This window comes from Balaenoptera physalus, assembly GCF_965194825.1.
Source record: "Balaenoptera physalus genome assembly, chromosome: 6".
NCBI lineage: Eukaryota > Metazoa > Chordata > Mammalia > Artiodactyla > Balaenopteridae > Balaenoptera > Balaenoptera physalus.
This window is the reverse complement of record NC_138885.1, coordinates 69,025,489-69,046,980: the sequence shown is the minus strand read 5'-3', so window position 1 is coordinate 69,046,980 and position 21,492 is coordinate 69,025,489. Positions and strand designations below refer to the sequence as shown.

Sequence of the window (21,492 nt, the reverse complement as noted above, 5' to 3'; positions counted from 1 at the left end):
GTAGGTTTGATTTGCATTTCTCTAATAATTAGTGATGTTGAGCAGCTTTTCATGTGCTTCGTGGCCATCTGTATGTCTTCTTTGGAGAAATGTCTATTTAGGTCTTCTGCCCATTTTTGGATTGGGTTGTTTGTTTTTTTAATATTGAGCTGCATGAGCTGTTTATATATTTTGGAGATTAATCCTTTGTCTGTTGATTTGTTTTCAAATATTTTCTCCCATTCTGAGGGTTGTCTTTTTGTCTTGTTTGTAGCGTCCTTTGCTGTGTAAAAACTTTTAAGTTTCATTAGGTCCCATTTGTTTATTTGTGTTTTTATTTCCATTACTCTAGGAGGTGGATCAGAAAAGATCTTGCTGTGATTTATGTCAAAGAGTGTTCTTCCTATGTTTTCCTCTAAGAGTTTTATAGTGTCCGGTCTTACATTTAGGTCTCTAATCCATTTTGAGTTTATTTTTGTGTATGGTGTTAGGGAGTGTTCTAATTTCATTCTTTTACGTGTAGCTGTCCAGTTTTCCCAGCACCACTTATTGAAGAGACTGTCTTTTCTCCATTGTATATTCTTGCCTCCTTTATCAAAAATAAGGTGACCATATGTGCGTGGGTTTATCTCTGGGCTTTCTATCCTGTTCCATTGGTCTATATTTCTGTTTTTGTGCCAGTACCATATTGTCTTGATTACTGTAGCTTTGTAGTATAGTCTGAAGTCCGGGAGCCTGATTCCTCCAGCTCCACTTTTTTCCCTCAAGACTGCTTTGGCTATTCGGGGTCTTTTGTTTCTCCATACAAATTTTAAGATTTTTTGTTCTAGTTCTGTAAAAAATGCCATTGGTAATTTGATAGGGATTGCATTCAATCTGTAGATTGCATTGGGTAGTACAGTCATTTTTACAGTATTGATTCTTCCAATCCAAGAACATGTATATCTCTCCATCTGTTTGTTTCATCTTTAATTTCTTTCATCAGTGTCTTATAGTTTTCTGCATACAGGTCTTTGTCTCCCTAGGTAGATTTATTCCTAGGTATCTTATTCTTTTTGTTGCAGTGGCAAATGGGAGTGTTTCCTTAATTCCCTTTCAGATTTTTCATCATTAGTGTATAGGAATGCAAGAGATTTCTGTGCATTAATTTTGTATCCTGCAACTTTACCAAATTCATTGATTAGCTCAACTAGTTTTCTGGTGGCGTCTTTAGGATTCTCTAGGTATAGTATCATGTCATCTGCAAAGTGTGACAGTTTTACTTCTTCTTTTCCAATTTGTTTTCCTTTTATTTATTTTTCTTCTCTGACTGCCATGGCTAGGACTTCCAAAACTATGTTGAATAATAGTGGTGAGAGTGGACATTCTTGTCTTGTTCCTGATCTTACAGGAAATGCTTTCAGTTTTTCACCATTGAGAATGATGTTTGCTGTGGGTTTGTCATATATGACCTTTATTATGTTGAGGTAAGTTCCCTCTATGCCCACTTTCTGGAGAGTTTTATCATAAATGGGTGTTGAATTTTGTCAAAAGCTTTTTCTGCATCTATTGAGATGATCATATGGTTTTTCTTCTTCAGTTTGTTAATATGGTGTGTCACATTGATTGATTTGCATATACTGAAGAATCCTTGCATCCCTGGGATAAATCCCACTGGATCATGGTGTATGATCCTTTTAATGTGTTGTTGGATTCTGTCTGCTAGTATTTTGTTGAGGATTTTTGCATCTATATTCATCAGTGGTATTGGTCTGTAATTTTCTTTTTTTGTAGTATCTTTGTCTGATTTTGGTATCAGGGTGATGGTGGCCTCATAGAATGAGTTTGGGAGTGTTCCTTCTTCTGCAAATTTTTGGAAGAGTTTGAGAAGAATGGGTGTTAGCTCCTCTCTAAATGTTTGATAGAATTCACCTGTGAAGCCATCTGGTCCTGGACTTTTGTTTGTTGGAAGATTTTAAATCACAGTTTCAATTTCATTTCTTGTGATTGGTCTGTTCATATTTTCTATTTCTTCCTGGTTCAGTCTTGGAAGGTTATACCTTTCTAAGAATTTGTCCATTTCTTCCAGGTTGTCCATTTTATTGGCATAGAGTTGCTTGTAGTAGTCTCTTAGGATGCTTTGTATTTCTGCGGTGTCTGTTGTAACTTCTTTTTCATTTCTAATTTTTTTGATTTGAGTCTTCTCTTTTTCTTGATGAGTCTGGCTAATGGTTTATCAATTTTGTTTATCTTCTCAAAGAACCAGCTTTTAGTTTTATTGATCTTTGCTATTGTTTTCTTTGTTTCTATTTCATTTATTTCTGCTTTGATCTTTATGATTTCTTTCCTTGTACTAACTTTGGGTTTTGTTTGTCCTTCTTTCTCTCGTTCTTTTAGGTGTAAGGTTAGATTGTTTATTTGAAATATTTGTTGTTTCTTGAGGTAGGATTGTATTGCTATAAACTTCCCTGTTAGAACTGCTTTTGCTGCATCCCATTGGTTTTGGATCATCGTGTTTCCATTGTCATTTGTCTCTAGGTATTTTTTGATTTCCTCTCTGATTTCTTCAGTGATCTCTTGGTTATTTAGTAACGTATTGTTTAGCCTCCATGTGTTTGTGTTTTTTACGTTTTTTTCCCTGTAATTGATTTCTAATCTCATAGCATTGTGGTCAGAAAAATGCTTAATATGATTTCAGTTTTCTTAAATTTACTGAGGCTTGGTTTGTGACCCAAGATGTGATCTATCCTGGAGAATGTTCCATGCGTACTCGAGAAGAAAGTGTAATCTGCTGTTTTGAGATGGAATGTCCTATAAGTATCAATTAAATCTATCTGGTCTGTTGTGTCATTTAAAGCTTGTGTTTCCTTAGTAATTTTCTGTTTGGATGATCTCTCCATTGATGTAAGTGAGGTGTTAAAGTCCCCCACTATTATTGTGTTACTGTCGATTTCCTCTTTTAGAGCTGTTAGCAGTTGCCTTATGTATTGAGGTGCTCCTATGTTGTGTGCATATATATTTATAATTGTTATATTTTCTTCTTGGATTGATCCCTTGATCATTATGTAGTGTCCTTCCTTGTCTCTTGTAACATTTTTTATTTTAAAGTCTATTTTATCTGATATGAGTATCACTACTCCAGCTTTCTTTTGATTTCCATTTGCATGGAATATCTTTTTCCATCCCCTCACTTTCAGTCTGTATGTGTCCCTAGGTCTGAAGTGGGTCTCTTGTAGACAGCATATATATGGGTCTTGTTTTTGTATCCATTCAGTAAGCCTGTGTCTTTTGGTTGGAGCATTAATCCATTCACAGTTAAGGTGTAATTATCGATATGTATGTTCCTATGACCATTTTCTTAATTGTTTTGGGTTTGGTTTTGTAGGTCCTTTTCTTCTCTTGTGTTTCCCACTTAGAGAAGTTCCTTTAGCATTTATTGTAGAGCTGGTTTGGTGGTGCTGAATTCTCTTAGCTTTTGCTTGTCTGTAAAGCTTTTGATTTCTCCATCGAATCTGAATGAGATCCTTGCAGGGTAGAGTAATCTGGTTGTAGGTTCTTCCCTTTCATCACTTTAAATATGTCATGCCACTCACTTCTGGCTTGTAGAGTTTCTGCTGGAAATCATCTGTTAACCTTATGGGAGTTCCCTTGTATGTTATTTGTTGCTTTTCCCTGTTGCTTTCAATAATTTTTCTTTGTCTTTAGTTTTTGCCAATTTGATTACTATGTGTCTTGGCCTGTGTCTCCTTGGGTTTATCCTGTATGGGACTCTCTGCGCTTCCTGGACTTGGGTGGCTATTTCCTTTCCCATGTTAGGGAAGTTTTTGACTATAATCTCTTCAAATATTTTCTCACGTCCTTTCTCTCTTCTCCTTCTGAGACCCCTATAATGCGAATGTTGTTGTGTTTAATGTTGTCCCAGAGGTCTCTTAGGCTGTCTTCATTTCTTTTCATTCTTTTTTCTTTATTCTGTTCCACAGCAGTGAATTCCGCCATTCTGTCTTCCAGGTCATTTATCCGTTCTTCTGCCTCAGTTATTCTGCTATTGATTCCTTCTAGTGTATTTTTCATTTCAGTTATTGTATTGTTCATCTCTGTTTCTTTGTTCTTTAATTCTTCTAGGTCTTTGTTAAACATTTCTTTCATCTTCTGAGTCTTTGCCTCCATTCTTTTTCCGAGGTCCTGGATCATCTTAACTATCATTATTCTGAATTCTTTTTCTGGATGGTTGCCTATCTCCACTTCATTTAGTTGTTTTTCTGGGGTTTTATCTCGTTCCTTCATCTGGTACATAGCCCTCTGCCTTTTCATCTTGTCTATATTTCTGTGAATGTGGTTTTTGTTCCACACGCTGCAGGATTGTACTTCTTCTTGCTTCTGCCGTCTGTCATCTCCTAATCTCTTTATTTTTAAACCAGGACTTTTCCAGTCTATAACACCCTGCTAGTGTTGGAAGGTCTTCTGCAGAGGCGGGAGGTGGCTGTGTCTTACCGTGAGGACAAGGACACTGGCAGTAGCCTAGATGCTTTTTATTTCTTGTTCTTGTCTGCTTGCTGTGGCTAGGACTTCCAATGCATGTTGAATAAACGTGATGAGAGTGGGCATTTTTGTCTTATTCCTGATCTTGGAGGCAAAGCTTTCAGCTTTCTCTGTTGAGTCTTAGCTCTGGGTTTGTCATATATGGAATTTATTATGTTGAGGTATGTTTCCACTATACCCACTTTGTTGAGAGTTTTTATCATAAGTGGATGTTGGATTTTGTCAAATGCTTTTTCTACATGTATTGAGATAATCAGGATTTTTATCTTTTGTCGTGTTAGCGTGGTGTGTCAGATTAATTGATTTGTGGATATTGAACCATCCTTGCATCCTTGGTTTAAATCCCACGTGATCATGGTTTATGATCCTTCTAATGTATTGTTCAATTTGGTTGCTAGTATTCTTTTTTTGATTAATTATTTTTTGACTGCATTGGGTCCTTGTTGCTGTGTGCAGGCTTTCTCTAGTTGCGTTAAGTGGGGGCTACTCTTCGTTGTGGTGCATGGGCTTTCATTACAGTGGCTTCTCTTGTTGCAGAGCACAGGCTCTAGGTGCGTGGGCTTCAGTAGTTGTGGTGCATGGGCCAGTAGTTGTGGCTCGCGGGCTCTCGAGCGCAGGCTCAGTAGTTGTGGCGCACGGGCTTAGTTGCTCCGCGGCATGTGGGACCTTCCTGGACCAGGGTTTGAACCTGTGTCCCCTGCATTGGCAGGCGGAGTCTTAACCACTGCACCACCAGGGAAGTCCTGGTCTTGGTTTTTTGATCCATTCAGCCATCCATTGTCTTTTGATTAGAGCACTTTGTCCATTTACATTTAAAGTAATTATTGATAGGTATGTACTTATTGCCATTCTGTTTATGGTTTTCTGGTTGTTTTTGGAGTTCTTCTTTGTTTCTTTCTTCTTCTCTTGCTTTCTTCCCTTGTGATTTGATGAATATCTTTAATGTTATGTTTGGATTCCTTTGTTTTATGTGTGTGTTTTGGTTTTAGGTACTATGAGGTTCATATATAATGACCTGTGTATATAGCTGTCTATTTTAAGTTGATGATCTTGTTTTAAGTTCAAACACTTTCTAAAAGCCCTACATTTTTAGCCCCCCCATCATGTTTTATGTTTTGAATTTACATCCTTTTATTTTGTGTATCCCTTAAGTACATAGATATAGATGATTTTACTACTTTTGCCTTTCATCATTTCTACTAGCTTTATAAGTGATTGATCCACTACTTTCACTATGTTTGTCTTTAGTGGTGAGATTTTTCCTTCAGAATTTTCTTATTTCTAGTTGTGGCTTTTTCTTTTCCACTTAGAGAAGGCCCTTTAACATTTCTTGTAAGGTCAGTTTTGTGATGATGAACTCCTCTAGCTTTTGCTGTCTATAAAACTCTACCTCTCCTTCGATTCTGAATGATAACCTTGCTGGGTAGAGTATTCTTGGTTGTTTCTTTTTTTCTCCAGTACTTTGAATATATTGTGCCACTCCCTTCTGGCCTGCAAAGTTTCTGCTGAAAAGTCAGCTGATAGTCTTATGGGGGCTCTCTTATGTATAACTAGTTGTTTTTCTCTGCTGCTTTTAAGATTCTCTCATTATCTTTCTCTTTTGACATTTTAAGTATAATGTGTCTTGGTGTGGACCTCTTTGGGTTCATCTTGTTTGGGACTCTCTGTGCTTCCAGCACCTGGATGTCTGTTTCCTTCCTCACACTGGGGAAGTTTTCAGCTATTATTTCTTCAGATAACTTCTCTGCCCCTTTCTCTCTCTCTCTTTCTTCTGGAATTCATGTAATGCGAACGTTAGTATGCTTGATGTTGTCCCAGAGGTCCCTTAAACTATTCTCATTTTTCTGAGTTCTTTTTCTTTTTTCTGTTCAGTTTGGGTGATTTCCACTACTCTTTCAGATCACTAGTCTATTCTTCTGTATCATCTAATCTTCCATTGATTCCCTCTAGTATGTTTTTAATCTCAGTTATTGTATTCTTCAGCTCTGATTTTTTAAAGTATTTTCTTACTCTGCTGAAGTTCTCACTGTGGTCATCCATTCTTCTCCTGAGTTTTGTGAGCATCTTTATGATCATTACCTTGAACTCTTTATCAGATAGATTGTTTATCTCCATTTCATTTAGTTTCTGAGATAGGTCTTGTTCTTTCATTTGGAACATACTTCTCTGTCTTCTCACTTTTCCTAATTCTCTGTGTTTATTTCTTTGTATTAGGTAGGCCCGTTACATTTCCTGATCTTGGAGAAGTGGTCTTATGTAGGAGGTGTCCTGTGGGGCCCAGGCACATGCTCTCTTCTGTCTACCAGAGCCAGATGCTTCAGGGGTGTATCCTATGTGGGCTGTGTGTGCCTTTCTCTTGTTGCAGGGCTAACTGCCGTGGGTTTGCTGGTATGCGGGGCTGGCCCCTGGGCCCAGCTGGTTGAGAGGACCTGCTTTGTGCTATTATGGGGGATACATTGGTGGGGTGCAGGCCCCCCAGCACATCTGGCTGTGAGGCCTGGTGGCAGGCAACTGATGAGCACAGTGGTAGGCGAGGCAGGCCCCTGGTGCTAATAGGCTCGAGGGAGGATTCCAGAGCATGCCTGCCGGTTCTGGTGTCATCTAGGTAATATGAGATCACATAAGTGGCTGCTGCCATCATCTCAGTCCCCAGGGGGAGTCCCAGCAGGAGGCTTTCTGAGATCGGCAAGTAGGTCTGACCCTGGCACCTTTCACACTGCTGCCTTTCTGCTTGAATTCAGATTGAGTGAGTTTTTGCCTGCACCCTTTAAGAGCAGTCTCAGTTTCCTACAGCCCTCTGACTCTGCAAAATGTGAACCCTGCTGGTTTTCAAAGTCAGACATTTTGGGGGCTCATCTTGGTTCAGGACCCCTGGGCTGAGGAGCCCAGTGTGGGGAGCAGACTCCTTAGTCCTTGGGGAGGACCTCCTTTTTAAGGTTTTAATTGGTATATGGGAATAAATTTGACTTGTATATACTAATTTCTGATTTATTCATTTGTTTTTGTTTTTTCCAGTACATGTTTATTGAGTGCGTGCTGTCAGGCACTGTTTTAGGCCCTGAGGTCATAGTAGTAAACAAAAGAGACAAAAAAAGAAATCTTCCTTTGTGCATGTTGTGGGGGTAGACAATTTTATCTATCAGTTTATCTGTATAGTGTTAGATGGAGGAAAATGAAGAAAGGATGATGTATAGGGACTGTCTTGAGTGAGGGTGGGTTGAAGTGTTAAATAGGGTTGTCAGGGAAGGCCACATTGATAAGGTGACATTTGATCAAAGTCATTTGACCTCAGAGGTGAGGGAATGAGTCATGCAGATATCCGAGGGAAGTACATTCCAGACAGAAGGATCAGTAAGTGCAGAGATTGAGTAAAGAGCATGCCCAGATTACTCTAGAAATAGCGTGGAGGCCAATATGGCTGGACTGGATTGAACAATGGGGAGAATAGTAGGAGAGACAGTAAGAGAGGTAGCAAAGGATCATATCATGTGGGGTCTTGTAGAATGTAGACCACTGTAAGAACTTCAGTTTTCAATTTTTAAAAAATTTTGTTTTTTGTTTTGAGCAGAGGATTGACATGATTTAAATTATGTTATAAAAGGAAGGTGACTGTGTTGAGGCTGCAAAGGAAGCAAAGGTAGAAGCAGGGAAAGTACTTAGGAAGCTCTTGCAGTTATCTAGGAAAGCACTGATGGTGGCTTGAACCTTTGCTTAGTAACATAAGAGGTGGTTTAAGATTCTGCATATATTTTACAGTTGGAACCTAAAAGATTTCCTGATGGATTGGATATTGGGTCAGAGACAGAGGAGTCAGAGGTGACCTTCAGGATTTTGGCCTGAGTAACTGGGAAGATAGAGTTTCCATTTACTGAGATGGTAGAAATTACAAGAGAAGCACTTTTTGGATGGGGTTTCAGGCGAGGTGGTGAAGAACAGGGTTTGATTTTGGATATGTATGTTTGAGATGCTTATTAGACAGATGTCCAAGTGGGGATTCTAAGGAATTAGTTGAATATGAGTCTGGCAAACAGGAATTATGTGGGTTGGAGATATAAATTTGGGTGTCATCAGTATTTGGATGGTATCTATTAAAACCATGAAACCGGATGAGATTATCAAGGATGTAAATGTGGAGAAAGAAGAGAAAAGGACCAAGGCCACCCTAGGGTACTCTAACATTAAGATATTTGGAGTAATGAAGAAGAACCAGAAAAAGAAAGTGAGAAGAAGTGGTCAGTGAGATAGGAAATCCCAAGAGTGTGTGGTGTCCTGGACACTAATTGAAGTTTCTGGGTCATGATCATCTGTGACACATACTGCCACCAAGTAAGTTGAGGGTCGAAAATTGACCATAGGTTTTAGCAATGTTGAGGAACTTGGTGACCTTGAGAAGAATAGTTTTGGTAGAGGAATGGAGTAAAAGCCTATTTAGAGTAGATTTGAGAAAGTAAGGGAGTAGAGAAGTTGTAGACAATGAGAAGAGGCAGTTCTTTTGCGTAAAGGAAATTGAAAAAATGGGTAGCTGGAGGGGGAAGCATTTTGTGTGTATGAGTGAGCATGATGTATGAAAGAAATGATAGCATGTGCATGTTTATGTGCTACTGGGAACGGCCTAGAAGACATGGAATAATTGATGATGGAGAGAGTGGGGACAGTTGATGGAGAACCATCCATGAGGAGGCAAGAAGGGATGGGATCTAGTGTACAAGTGCATCTCGTACTAGTGAAATTAACAAAAGGAAAGTCAGTTATATCCTGCCACAGCTAAGTTTGAAATCAAAAAGTATTGAAAAAAAGTTAATGGTCCTAGTAAATGGATTACAACTTCTTATTTAAGTAGGTTTTTAGAGTTTACTCACTTGTGTTCCATGGCATATATGGAAGATTAAAGTAGAAGTCATGAATCTTTTTTGCTCTTGATAGTAAATGGAATGATACTTCATACTTTGCTGTTTTGGGGGATGTACATTTGATAAGGAAAATCTGCGAAAACATAAAATAGCAAATGCACTTTTTTGGGTGTTCTTACATGTTATAGCTATACTGTTGTAGTTATCTATTGTATTACAAACCACTCCAAAACTTAGTGGCTTAAAACAGCATTCATTTGTTTTGCTCATCAATTTACAATTTCGTCAGAGTTTGGTAGAAACATCTCATCTCTACCCCACATGGGTTGGAGCTACCTGATTGGGGATGGAGGATCTACTACCAGGATGGCTTACTCACATGACTGACAAATTGGTGCTGGCCACTGGTTCCTCTCCACATGGACCTCTCTAATGGAGCCACTTGGACTTGCTCCTAATATGGTGCTGGGTTCTATGAGCAAGCCACCCAAAAGACAGAAAGTAGTTTTGAAAGCTGGCACACCTATATTCTCTTGGTTAAACAGCAGTAGTACAGATTCAAGGGAGGGGACATAGGCATTCTCCTTCTCCCTTTGAATGGAGGTGACTCAAATAATTTTGGACTCTTATTTTAAAACTGCCACATATACCTTAATACAGGTAACAAAGGCATTTCTATCCCCATCCATTTTTCTGTGTTCATCTTAAATGCCAACATTATCATGAAACCTTTCTTCATCCCATCACTGATTTTAATATCCCCCTTCCTGAACCCTTCATGGTATTTTGTTGTTTCCTTTTTTTGTGGCACTTACCTTGCATTAGTGTATGTTATAATATTGTGTTATCTTTGCTTACCACCTTTATATTGCAACTCTGAATTAAATTCAGTAGTGCTTTGCTCATAGTGGTTGCTTAATAAGTGTGTTGTCAAAGGAAATAAAAGGAATTTTTTTTAAGAATTCATAAATTTTGTTTAAATGTTGTAAAAAAGTGATTAACCAAATGAGACCTTGGTGAACTGCAAGGTGCAGGTTGTTTAAAATTGAGAGAGGTAGGAGACAAACTAGAGTAGAAATAAATCATCAAGGTGATGAAGAAAAATAAATGTTTCGATAAATTAAGAGTACATTTTGCTTAATAGTTCTTTAAAAAGCAGAACAACAAAAAAGTAAACTCAACTAAAGGCTGGGAAGTGGTATATATTATTAGAAAATTTTCTGCTTGAAGATAGCTTTTTTGTATGGTCTCCTGAAATTAGGCTGAAATTCTCAATGTAGCAGGCAACAAAAATTCAGTTGATTAACAGTCTTATTCCATGTACCGCCTTACTTATTCTTGCATGTAACATGACATATTTATATTTTCTGAGGATGAGGACATGGATGTGTTTGGGAGGCCTTTATTCTGCCTACTATACCACGTAAGTTGGGTAATAGGCAGTTGGAAGTTCGTTATTAAAGTGCAGGAGGAACATAAATTTGTTTCATAGACTTTATTAAGCTCATACTCTGTGCCAGTGCCTTGCCACATCCTGGGGCTATAAAGATGCAGTTCCTGCCTATTAGCTCATGGTTAAAAAAGTTATGCACATGTAAATAATCTTAACATACCAAGGACCACGGTGAAGGTCGTCACGAATCACAATGCATATGTTTTAATAACAATTTGCTTTGAGAACATGGTGGGAAAGGACTCTTAAGGTCTACTCTAAGGTACCAAGAAGAGACCTTGGTACCTTGAGGGACTGCAGATAGTGCCATATGCCTGAAAAAGGGAGGTAGGGTTTATGTGAGGGAGGGATAATTATGAAGGATTTTGTATGAAGCATTACAGAGTTTGGGACTTTATCTTATATGCAACATGGGAACCACTGGAGGCTTTGCATTTTAAAAAGAACAGCTTTTGTTTGTTTGGTTTTGGTTTTTTCTTTTTTGTAACATGGAGAATGGATTGGCGAGAGCAAGGCTGAACACATGGAAGTCAATTAGGATACCAACTAATATAGGTAAGAGATAAGGGCCTACACTAGATAGATGATTGCAAAGAAGTTGAAAAGGGAAGAGATTTAAGAGATAATTCAGATTTAAGAGTAGATTGATAGGACTTGATGGCTATTAGATTTGGAAAGTGTGGAGTCGAAGGAGGAGTAAAGATTTTTAGCTTGAGCAGCTGGTTAGATGTTAGTGTTTTAAGCAAGATAAGGAACATAAGAATCAGAGTAGTAGGTTTGTGTTGAAGATAATGAATTTGCTTTTGGATCTGTTGAGTGGGAGTTAAATCCAGGTGATATGGTTTATAGGTAGTTAATTATTTCAAATGGAGCTTAGAAAAAAGTTGAGGTTATAGATACAGATTAGGAGTCATTGGGAAGTATAGGTGATATTTATTGAAACCATGGGTTTAAGTGAAATTGCCCAGGGAGAGAAAATAGAGTAAGAGGACCTATAAGAACAGCTGTCCCCAACCTTTTTGGCACCAGGGACAGGTTTCATGGAAGACAATTTTTCCACGGCCCGGGGTGGGGTAGGGGGTGGGGGTATGGTTCAGGCAGTAATGCAAGCGATGGGGAGAAGCAGATGAAGCTTCACTCGCTCGCCCGCCACTTACCTCCTGCTGTGCGGCCCGGTTCCTAACAGGCCGTGGACGATACTGGTCTGTGGCCCTGTGGTTGGGGACCCCTGTATAAGAACATTAACATTTAAGTGTAGATGGAGAAAGAGGAGCCCAGGAAAAAGAAGAAATGATCAAAGTTAAAAGCAGAACTAAACTGGCATCTAGAAAGCTGAAGTGTAAGTAGGGATGATATCCATTGTCATATTCTGCAAAGGGTCAAGTAAGTAGAAGACAATGAGGCCCTTGTTCTTTGTAACAACCATGGAGGTAAGTATTCTCATTATGTGAGGAAGCTGAACTGAGAGATGTCAACTTGGAAAAGGCTGCATGCACATCTAATAAACAGGGTGGAGCTAAAATTTAAATCAAGACAGTTTGATTTCGGAATCTATGCTTTTAACAACTATCTTATTTTATTATTTTAAACTTTGTTTTCTTCCTTTTGTTTATCATAAAATAGTAGTTTTTAATCTCATTTTGAGTCTGCTTCATTTTGAATTTAAAATTATAGACATGTCCTCATACTTGGTATGATTTTTATTGAATAGTTGATTGATCATTGATAAGGATGTTAAAACATCCTCTGGCCAAGAGGTGGCTTTATGGGACAGTCCTTATACTTAACCAGACTGACGTAGAATGCTTGGTAAATCTTTTTGGGGGATGGTATTTTACGTTTAAATGTGGGAAATGTTCAGTATAACCGATATGACTACTTTGTTGAGTACTAGAAACCTTTTAAGAGAATTATAATACAAAGCATTTTTAAGTGCCATGTAGCTAAAAGTAGATAAATCTTAGATATTTTAAATTGAGACTACCAGAATATTCCATAACACTTTACCAAATATAGATTTGGTATTGTATTGCTAACTATTTTCAACCATTGTCATTGTAACTCTTTGTTACCTGCTTTTCCTTTGTAAACATTGAAACTTTTTCTCCCTTTCCTGACTCTTCTGTATCAGTTTTCCCTTTTGTCTGCCTAATTTTAGATTTAGAAATTATTAAGCCATATCTCTTTTATGGAATGCTAGATATGGTGTTCTTTGTTAAATAGTTAGTTATAGGCCTTACCTTTCAGTAGCATATGAGTGATGTTAAAAAAAAAGAGTGCCTTAGTTAATTTTCACTGGGTAAATGCACACTCAGAGGAAGCAGTCTCAAGTCTTTGTTCAAGAAGTGAAAGGATGGGGCTTCCCTGGTGGCGCAGTGGTTGGGAGTTTGCCTGCCAGTGCAGGGGACGCGGGTTCGTGCCCTGGTCCGGGAGGATCCCACGTGCCGCGGAGCGACTGGGCACGTGAGCCACAATTGCTGAGCCTGCGCGTCTGGAGCCTGTGCTCCGCAATGGGAGAGGCCGCGATGAAGAGTGGCCCCCGCTCGCCGCAGCTGGAGAGGGCCCTCGCACAGAAACGAGGACCCAACACAGCCAAAAATGAATTAAATAAATTAATTAATTAAAGAAAAAAGAAAAAAAAAAAGTGAAAGGATAATAGTAACTTTTAAGATAGTCTAAAAAATGTTAAGCATTTATTTATCTGGAAGAAAAATGTAATTTTTGAGTTATGTTTTACCTAAAAATCTGCTAAAGAAATGATTTACAATATTTGATGCCTTGTTTTTTTTAATTAATTCCAGTGACCAGATCTTTATATGATTTCATTGATCTCAGTACCTTTTGCAGCGTTTAATGGCTTTCTTAATGTGTAACCATCTTTTAAGGTGTTCCTTGTGAATAAAAGATAATTAAGTGACCAGCTAATTTGCAGGAGTTATTAAGATACACTTAGTCTAGGTAAAATCTGAAGTTTTCTATAAACTGTAAGGAAAGTAGCCAAATATAAGGGCAGTTCCATTTATATAATGATGACATGCTTGTAATTTATTATTGCAGTGGCTAGGTTAGAGATTAAATTAAGAACCAATGGAAAATTAGTTGGTCCCACTAATTACAGATAAATGGTGATTTGAAATACTTAGCTGTATGAAAACACTGTCATCTGAAATATGTATTCAATAAATGTGAGCTATCAACTTACAGATATTATCTTATTTAATTCTCATAACAATTCTGAGTTAGGATATTATTATCCTAATTTTACAGATAAAGAGACAGAGACTTAGTGAAGTTAGCCCATCTGAGGTCTTGTAGCTGCAGCCAGGATTCTAACCAAACCTTTTTGACCGCAGGGCCCAGGTTCTTAACTAGTAGACTAGATTATAGTAAACTGAAATCTGATGCTCAAGCTGTACTTTTGATTGCAATGAACTTTTCATGAAAATCTTTAACTGCCAAATAGAGTCCAAATCTAAACTATTTTGCTCTGGAAGTATGTATTTTTTACCAGTCATGCCAATTAAAATTTAACTTCTTTAATTTTAGCCTACAGTTTCAGGATTTGTGATAATTTAAGGTGATATGTAGAATTAAAAAGCTAGACGTGCATCTTTATTTGAGATCTTACCATCGACATTCAAGTAAGATACTGGTGGGTATAGGGAATGACAGAATTGAATTTTATGTTATCGAGTAGGCAGGGGATCATGAAACTTTCTGTAAAGCACCAGATAGTAAATATAGTAAATGGCTTTGAGAGCCATAGGGTCTCTGTTGTAACTACTCAACTCTTCTAAAGTAGCCATAGACAGTATGTGAACAACAGCGTTATTGTGTTTCAAAAAGAGGCAGCAGCCTGGATTTGGCACATTTGCCCACTTCTTGTAATTTTTGCAACAAAAAGATAAGATTTGTTTATGATGATATATTGTTTATGCAGAGTGGAAGTTTTCCTTTGTAAACTGTATTGGCAAAAAAAGTTTACCCTGGGGCTTCCCTGGTGGCGCAGTGGTTGAGAATCTGCCTGCTAATGCAGGGGACACGGGTTCGAGCCCTGGTCTGGGAAGATCCCACATGCCACGGAGCAACTGGGCCCGTGAGCCACAACTACTGAGCCTGCACGTCTGGAGCCTGTGCTCCGCAACAAGAGAGGCCGCGATAGTGAGAGGCCCGCGCACCGCGATGAAGAATGGCCCCCACTCGCCGCAACTAGAGAAAGCCCTCGCACAGAAATGAAGACCCAACACAGCCAAAAATAAATAAATAAAAATTAAAAAAAAAAAAAAAAGTTTACCCAAAAAGGTAGCAATAGTATAAAGGAGAATGGGAAGCTAATGGTACCTAATAGTAAAGAATACTTTTTCAGCATTTCTATGACTACTTTGATTAATTACTTCATAAATACTTGATAATTACAGAATATACTTATTTACTCATTTCTTAGCATTACCATTTTTTTATCTTGAAAAAAGAATTCTACAGTTTTCACTGGCGTTTTCACTAATTCTGATAAACTTTCTTTACCATAACTTGGGAAGGATTATTGTAAAAAGATATGATACATAACTGGGTGATGATTTTATTTTATTTGAATTTATTTTGAAAAAGAATATCAGCAGGTAGATCAAGGCTTGTTGCGTAAATATATACATGTAGTTGAATTGTAGGTTCAGAAATGGAGTACTCTACAGTCAGCTTTCAGTGTCACATTTTATAGATTTCTTATTACAAGTAGTTTTGACCCTACAGATGCTTTCTAGTGCCACAAAACATTATTAAATGTAAGTCATTTGTGATATTGACTAATGGTGGTATGTTGGATGTTGAACCTAATATATACTTTTTATTCTTATTCTCAGAGATTCGTCAGCGACCTGCAGCTCAAAGAAACCTTTCTCCAGCACCAGCAGGCTCTAGCCAGGGCTCTCCCCCAAAAGTTCCAGTATCTCCTGGACCACCAAAGGACACTTCAGCCCCTGGTGGACCCCCAGAAAGAACTGTTATTCCAGCCCTATCGTCAAATGTGTTACCAAGACGTTTTGGATCCCCTGCTACTTCAGTGCCTGGAATGGGTAAACAGAGCACTTAATGTTATTTACAGTTTATATTGTTTTCTCTGGTTACCAATAAAACGGGCCATTTTCAGACAGTATGGAAATGGCATTTCATTTGGAAATAGCAGAGCAGTTATCTGATTAAGCAGGAGTTCCATATTCAATTAGCCATAACTCTTTACAGCTGGCACCTTGTGATACTGAAACCTATTTCTTGAGCTCATTTAACTGTTATGGCTTCTTTGTTTAAATGGCAATAAAACTTTGTAGTATTCTGTAGTCAACAGTATAACATAGCTTTTTATATTCAGCTTTAGAATGGTCCCAGATTTATATAAAATGAGGATAGAAGAGAACATTTTTGGAATATATTCGTGCTTTTTGCTAGCCCCTTCATATATATTTTAAAATATGACAATTAACATATTTCAGGAAGAATATTCATGTGTTGTGGTGTATAATACTACTAATGTTAATGTGGGCTTGGTAGATTTTTCTTTTTTTAAGCCATAGAACCTTAGTATTTTCTGACAGATACTTTAACATAAAGTTCTATTGAATTAATAACATACTGCCTTTACTACTATTTCATTTCTTTGGATTCTCTTTTTTCAGTGTTGTAGATCTCTAGGGGAAGATCCCATTTTTGGAGTGTAATAGATTATATTACCCTGCAACTTTCTTTTGGAGTGTGATTGGGACATGGAAGTCCACTACATCAGCAGATCACATTAGTTTATGTAGATTTCCATGTCCGATTATTGAATATGATAGTAAATTATTTATCTTATTTTAGAATATTTAATTTTAATTTAGATTACTTTCATATTTCATGACTAATTACATATAATTTATAATGATTTTGAAGCTAGTCAGTAGTTGATATCAGGTATTCAGGGGACTTATGAAATAAAATCAATAAGCAATCTAAATGTTACTAATGCAGTAGACTTTTTTTCCTGCTTTTTCTTCAAAAAAAGCAGCATAAGGTTTTAGAAAACTAGAAAACTATTAATTAATAAATACATTAAGAAAGCTAGCTACAAATGAAATGAATACAAAGCATAACTTTTAATTACTGGTTATTGAAAAAATACTTTTAAACTTGACATATAATGATGCCACCCAAGGCAACCATATATTTTGTGAAGTTGAGTAAAGTGATTGAAAATTATTCATCTTTCAGTTGTTATCTGGTTGATTCGAGATACCCATATTTGTAAAGTAAAGCTCTTAGTTGTTTAATGAAAGAACTTTTTTTGTGAGAATGCATGAGTTATATACATTTGTGTAACTAGTTTTAAAGAAATTAAAGTTTAGCAATTTATATAAAATAATAAAAATTATATAATAGCACATGTAAGAACAGGATTATAGCAGGAGCAATGGCCTACCATTTCATGATCATGTAAGTATAACATATTTTACTGAAGTTTTTAATTAGTTTCCGTGTAAAAGACTTTGTATTTAAGTTGTACATTGCCAAAAGTATGAATGAGTTAAGTGATTTCTTACAGAGAAGATTAATAATTCATATTTTCATTATGCCATATTTGTGGAAGAGAATCAATTTAATGTGTATTACCACAGGGCTCCCATATGTTTGGAAATTAATAACCAGCAGGTACTTGATAATTTGCCAAGCTGTGTAAAAATGACCAGTATTCCTACAATGATTGCTCTTGATGTTTTTATTAATTACTGTTACCCATAACAGCATGAATACAAAGATGTGTTATTTTAAAAGTTATTAGTATGCAAGGGAGTTAAGATAGTTTTATGAAATCTGTTGTTTTATTTATCCAGATTCCTTTCTGGACATTTTCATTTTAAACATGTAGAAGTAAAATACTCCAGAAAAAGTTAAGTTGGCTTAAATGCTTTCAAAATCTAATTTGGCATGTTTATTCAAGTTGAAAATTTGGTAATGAAGGATGACACTTAATGTCTGCATTCAAGTTAATGTTTTGATGATAATGATTGAATGTTGTTAGTACGACTATACCAATAACTGATGAAATCTGAAAAATGTACCTGATTTGTAATACTAAAAACTTATTCTAGAACCTAAATTTCATTTACTAGCTATAATTCTACATCATTTGCCTTTTTAAAGATGGTAACAACCTTTAGATTTGTGATTATTTACAAAACAAATCTCTTATCTTTTAATATATTAATACCATATTGCTGCCCTAAAGCCATTTTTTAATGCTTTAAAGTTTTTGTCACAGTCATTTTGAAAATCTTTTATCCATGTATTGCAGGGCTTATTCCAACAAGACCGCATTTTGTTTCAAAGTCTTCTACGAGGTCTCCACGTAACCTCCATTGCTGCCTATCTTACTCTTATCTGGCCTTGTTTTACAAAGGCAAACATCACATCTTATTTATTTTATTCTCTCACTTCTCAGTGCCTTCAGTGTAGTCTCTCAGTTCAGAGTATCTCCTGCACACAGTTCTGTTTCAGTTTTCAGAGACTGTGGAGTTACAATTCATAAAGTTTGAATGTGCAACTCTTTGTTGCTACTGTTTTTATATGATGTAATCATTAACTAAATTCTGGGTTATTCCTCCACTCCCCATTCTCCATTCATCTCCTCTGATACTGGCTAATTTATTACATGAACACAGTGTATCTCTCTATTTATTTAGATCTTCTCTAGTTTCTCTCAACAATGTTTTGCAGTGTTCAGTATATAGGTTTTGCACCTTTGGGGGGTTAAACGTACATCTAATTTTTTCATGTTTTTATCCTATTTTAAATGATATTTTATTAACTATTTCCATTGTTCATTGCTAACATATATAGAAATAGAGTTGATTTTTGTATATTGATCTTGTATCCTGTAATATTGCTAAACTCACTTGTTAGTTCTGATAGCTTTTTTTTTTTATAGATTCCATAGTATTTTCTACATAGGCTGTCAGATTGTAAGTAAGGACAATTTTACTTCTTCTTTTAAAATCTGGATTTCTTTTTCTTGCCTTATTATACTAGCTAGAACCTCTAGTGCAGTGTTAAATAGAAGTGGTGAGAGCAGACATCCTTGCCTTATTGCTGATCTTAGGAGGAGAGCATTTACTCTTTCTTCCTTCAGCCTGATGTAAGCTATAGGGTTGTTGTTTTTTTTTTTTTAATAGATAGCCTTTGTCAGATTGAGGAAGTACCCTTCCATTCCTATTTACAAAGGTTTTTATCAGTAAAAGATGATGGATTTTGTCAAGTGCTTTTTCTGCATCTATTGAGATGCTCATGTAGGGTTTTAGTTTGTTCTTTTGTTTTAACATCACTATTTCATATGGTGAAATACACTGATTGATTTTTTAAAAATGAATTTATTTATTTATTTTTGGTTGCGCTGAGTCTTTGTTGCTGTGCGTGGGCTTTCGCTAGTTGCGGCGAGCAGGGGCTATACCTCGTTGCAGTATATAGGCTTCTCATTGTGGTGGTTTCTTTTGCTGTGGAGCACAGGCTCTAGGCACAGGGGCTTTAGTAGTTGTGGCACGTGGGCTCTAGAGTGCAGGCTCAGTAGGTGTGGCACATGGGCTTAGTTGCTCTGCGGCATGTGGGATCTTCATGGACCAGGGATCAAACCCGTGTCCCCTCCATTGACAGGCGGATTCTTTTTTTTAATTTATTTATTTTATTTATTTATTTTTGGCTTTGTTGGGTCTTCGTTGCTGTGCGTGGGCTTTCTCTAGTTGCGGCGAGTGGGGGCTACTCTTTGTTGCGGTGAGCAGGCTTCTCATTGTGGTGACTTCTCTTGTTGCAGAGCACGGGCTGTAGGCACACGGGCTTCAGTAATTGTGGCTCGCAGGCTTAATAGTTGTGGCTCACGGGCTGTAGAGCGCAGGCTCAGTAGTTATGACACACGGGCTTCATTGCTCCACGGCATGTGGGATGTTCCCGGACCAGGGCTCGAACCCGTGTCCCCTGCATTGGCAGGCAGATTCTTAACCACCGCGCCACCAGGGAAGGCCGGCAGGCGGATTCTTAATCACAGCTCCACCAGGGAAGTCCCTGATATGTTTTTTTAACACTGATTTTTAGATGTTAAACCACCTAGCTTTCCTGAGATAAATTTCACTTGGTCATGATGTTTTATTATTTTATATATATTGTTGGGTTCAATTTGCTAAAATTTCATTAGAAATATTTACATCAATTTTCCTTAGGGATATTGGTCTGTAGTTTTGTTTTTGTTTTTTGTTTTTTCTTGTAATTTTTTTTTCTGGTTTTGGTATCAGAGTAATGCTGGCCTCACTATGAGAAAGTATTTTCTCATTTTTAATTTTATGGACAAGTTTGTGTAGAACTGGTATTATTTCTTTCTTCGAATTTTATTTTATTTTTTAATACAGCGGGTTCTATTAGTTAACTGTTTTATACATATTAGTGTATATATGTCAATCCCAATCTCCCAATTCATCGCACCCCCCCACCCGCTTTCCCCCCTTGGTGTCCATACATTTGTTCTGTACATCTGTGTCTCCATTTCTGCCATGCAAACTGGTTCATCTGTACCATTTTTCTAGATTCCACATATATACGTTAATATATGATATTTGTTTTTCTCTTTCTGACTTACTTCACTCTGAATAACAGTCTCTAGGTCCATCCACGTCTCTACAAATGACCCAATTTCGTTCCTTTTTATGGCTGATATTCCATTCTATATATGTACCACATCTTCTTTATCCATTTGTCTGTCAGTGGGCATTTAGGTACTTCCATGACCTGGCTATTGTAAATAGTGCTGCAGTGAACATTGGGGTGCATGTGTCTTTTTGAGTTATGGTTTTCTCTGGGTATATGCCCAGTAGTGGGATTGCTGGGTCATATGGTAATTCTATTTTTAGTTTTTGAAGGAACCTCCATACTGTTCTCCATAGTGGCTGTATCAATTTACATTCCCACCAACAGTGCAAGAGGGTTCCCTTTTCTCCACACCTTCTCCAGCATTTGTTGTTTGTAGATTTTCTGATGATGCCCATTCTAACTGGTGTGAGGTGATACATCACTGTAGTTTTGATTTGCATTTCTCTAATAATTAGTGATGTTGAGCAGCTTTTCATGTGCTACTTGACCATCTGTATGTCTTCTTTGGAGAAATGTCTATCTGGTCTTTTGCCCATTTTTTGATTGGGTTGTTTGTTTTTTTTTAATATTGAGCTGCATGAGCTGTTTATATATTTTGGAGATTAATCCTTTGTCTGTTGATTCGTTTGCAAATATTTTCTCCCATTCTGAAGGTTATCTTTTCGTCTTGTTTGTAGTTTGCTTTGCTAAAACAAAAATTTTTAAGTTTCATTAAGTCCCATTTGTTTATTTTTGTTTTTATTTCCATTACTCTAGGAGGTGGATCAAAAAAGATCTTGCTGTGATTTATGTCAAAGAGTGTTCTTCCTATGTTTTCCTCTAAGAGTTTTATAGTGTCCAGTCTTACATTTAGGTCTCGAATCCATTTTGAGTTTATTTTTGTGTATGGTGTTGAGGAGTGTTCTAATTTCATTCTTTTACATGTAGCTGTTCAGTTTTCCCAGCACCACTTATTGAAGAGACTGTCTTTTCTCCATTGTATATTCCCGCCTCCTTTATGAAAAATAAGGTGACCATATGTGCATGGGGTTTATC

The 21,492-nt window shown here is 37.1% G+C and overlaps 1 protein-coding gene and 1 long non-coding RNA gene across 6 annotated transcripts in view; both read left to right on the top strand.

Annotated features, from left to right (window-relative positions):
- Positions 1-21,492, top strand: part of LOC309662610 — a 592,813-nt gene that overhangs the window by 235,147 nt on the left and 336,174 nt on the right. The gene's annotated exons all lie outside the window — the stretch shown is intronic.
- The window catches only part of LNPK (lunapark, ER junction formation factor), a 99,336-nt gene that overhangs the window by 42,543 nt on the left and 35,301 nt on the right, over positions 1-21,492 (top strand). For all 5 annotated transcript variants that reach the window (XR_014264762.1, XR_014264763.1, XM_082465471.1 and 2 more), the window contains exon 9: positions 15,660-15,872. Coding sequence is in view for 3 of the 5 variants with exons in the window: in XM_082465471.1 (XP_082321597.1) it covers positions 15,660-15,872 (213 nt within the window). In the remaining 2 variants the exon portion in view is untranslated. The remainder of the gene's footprint in view (positions 1-15,659; positions 15,873-21,492) is intronic.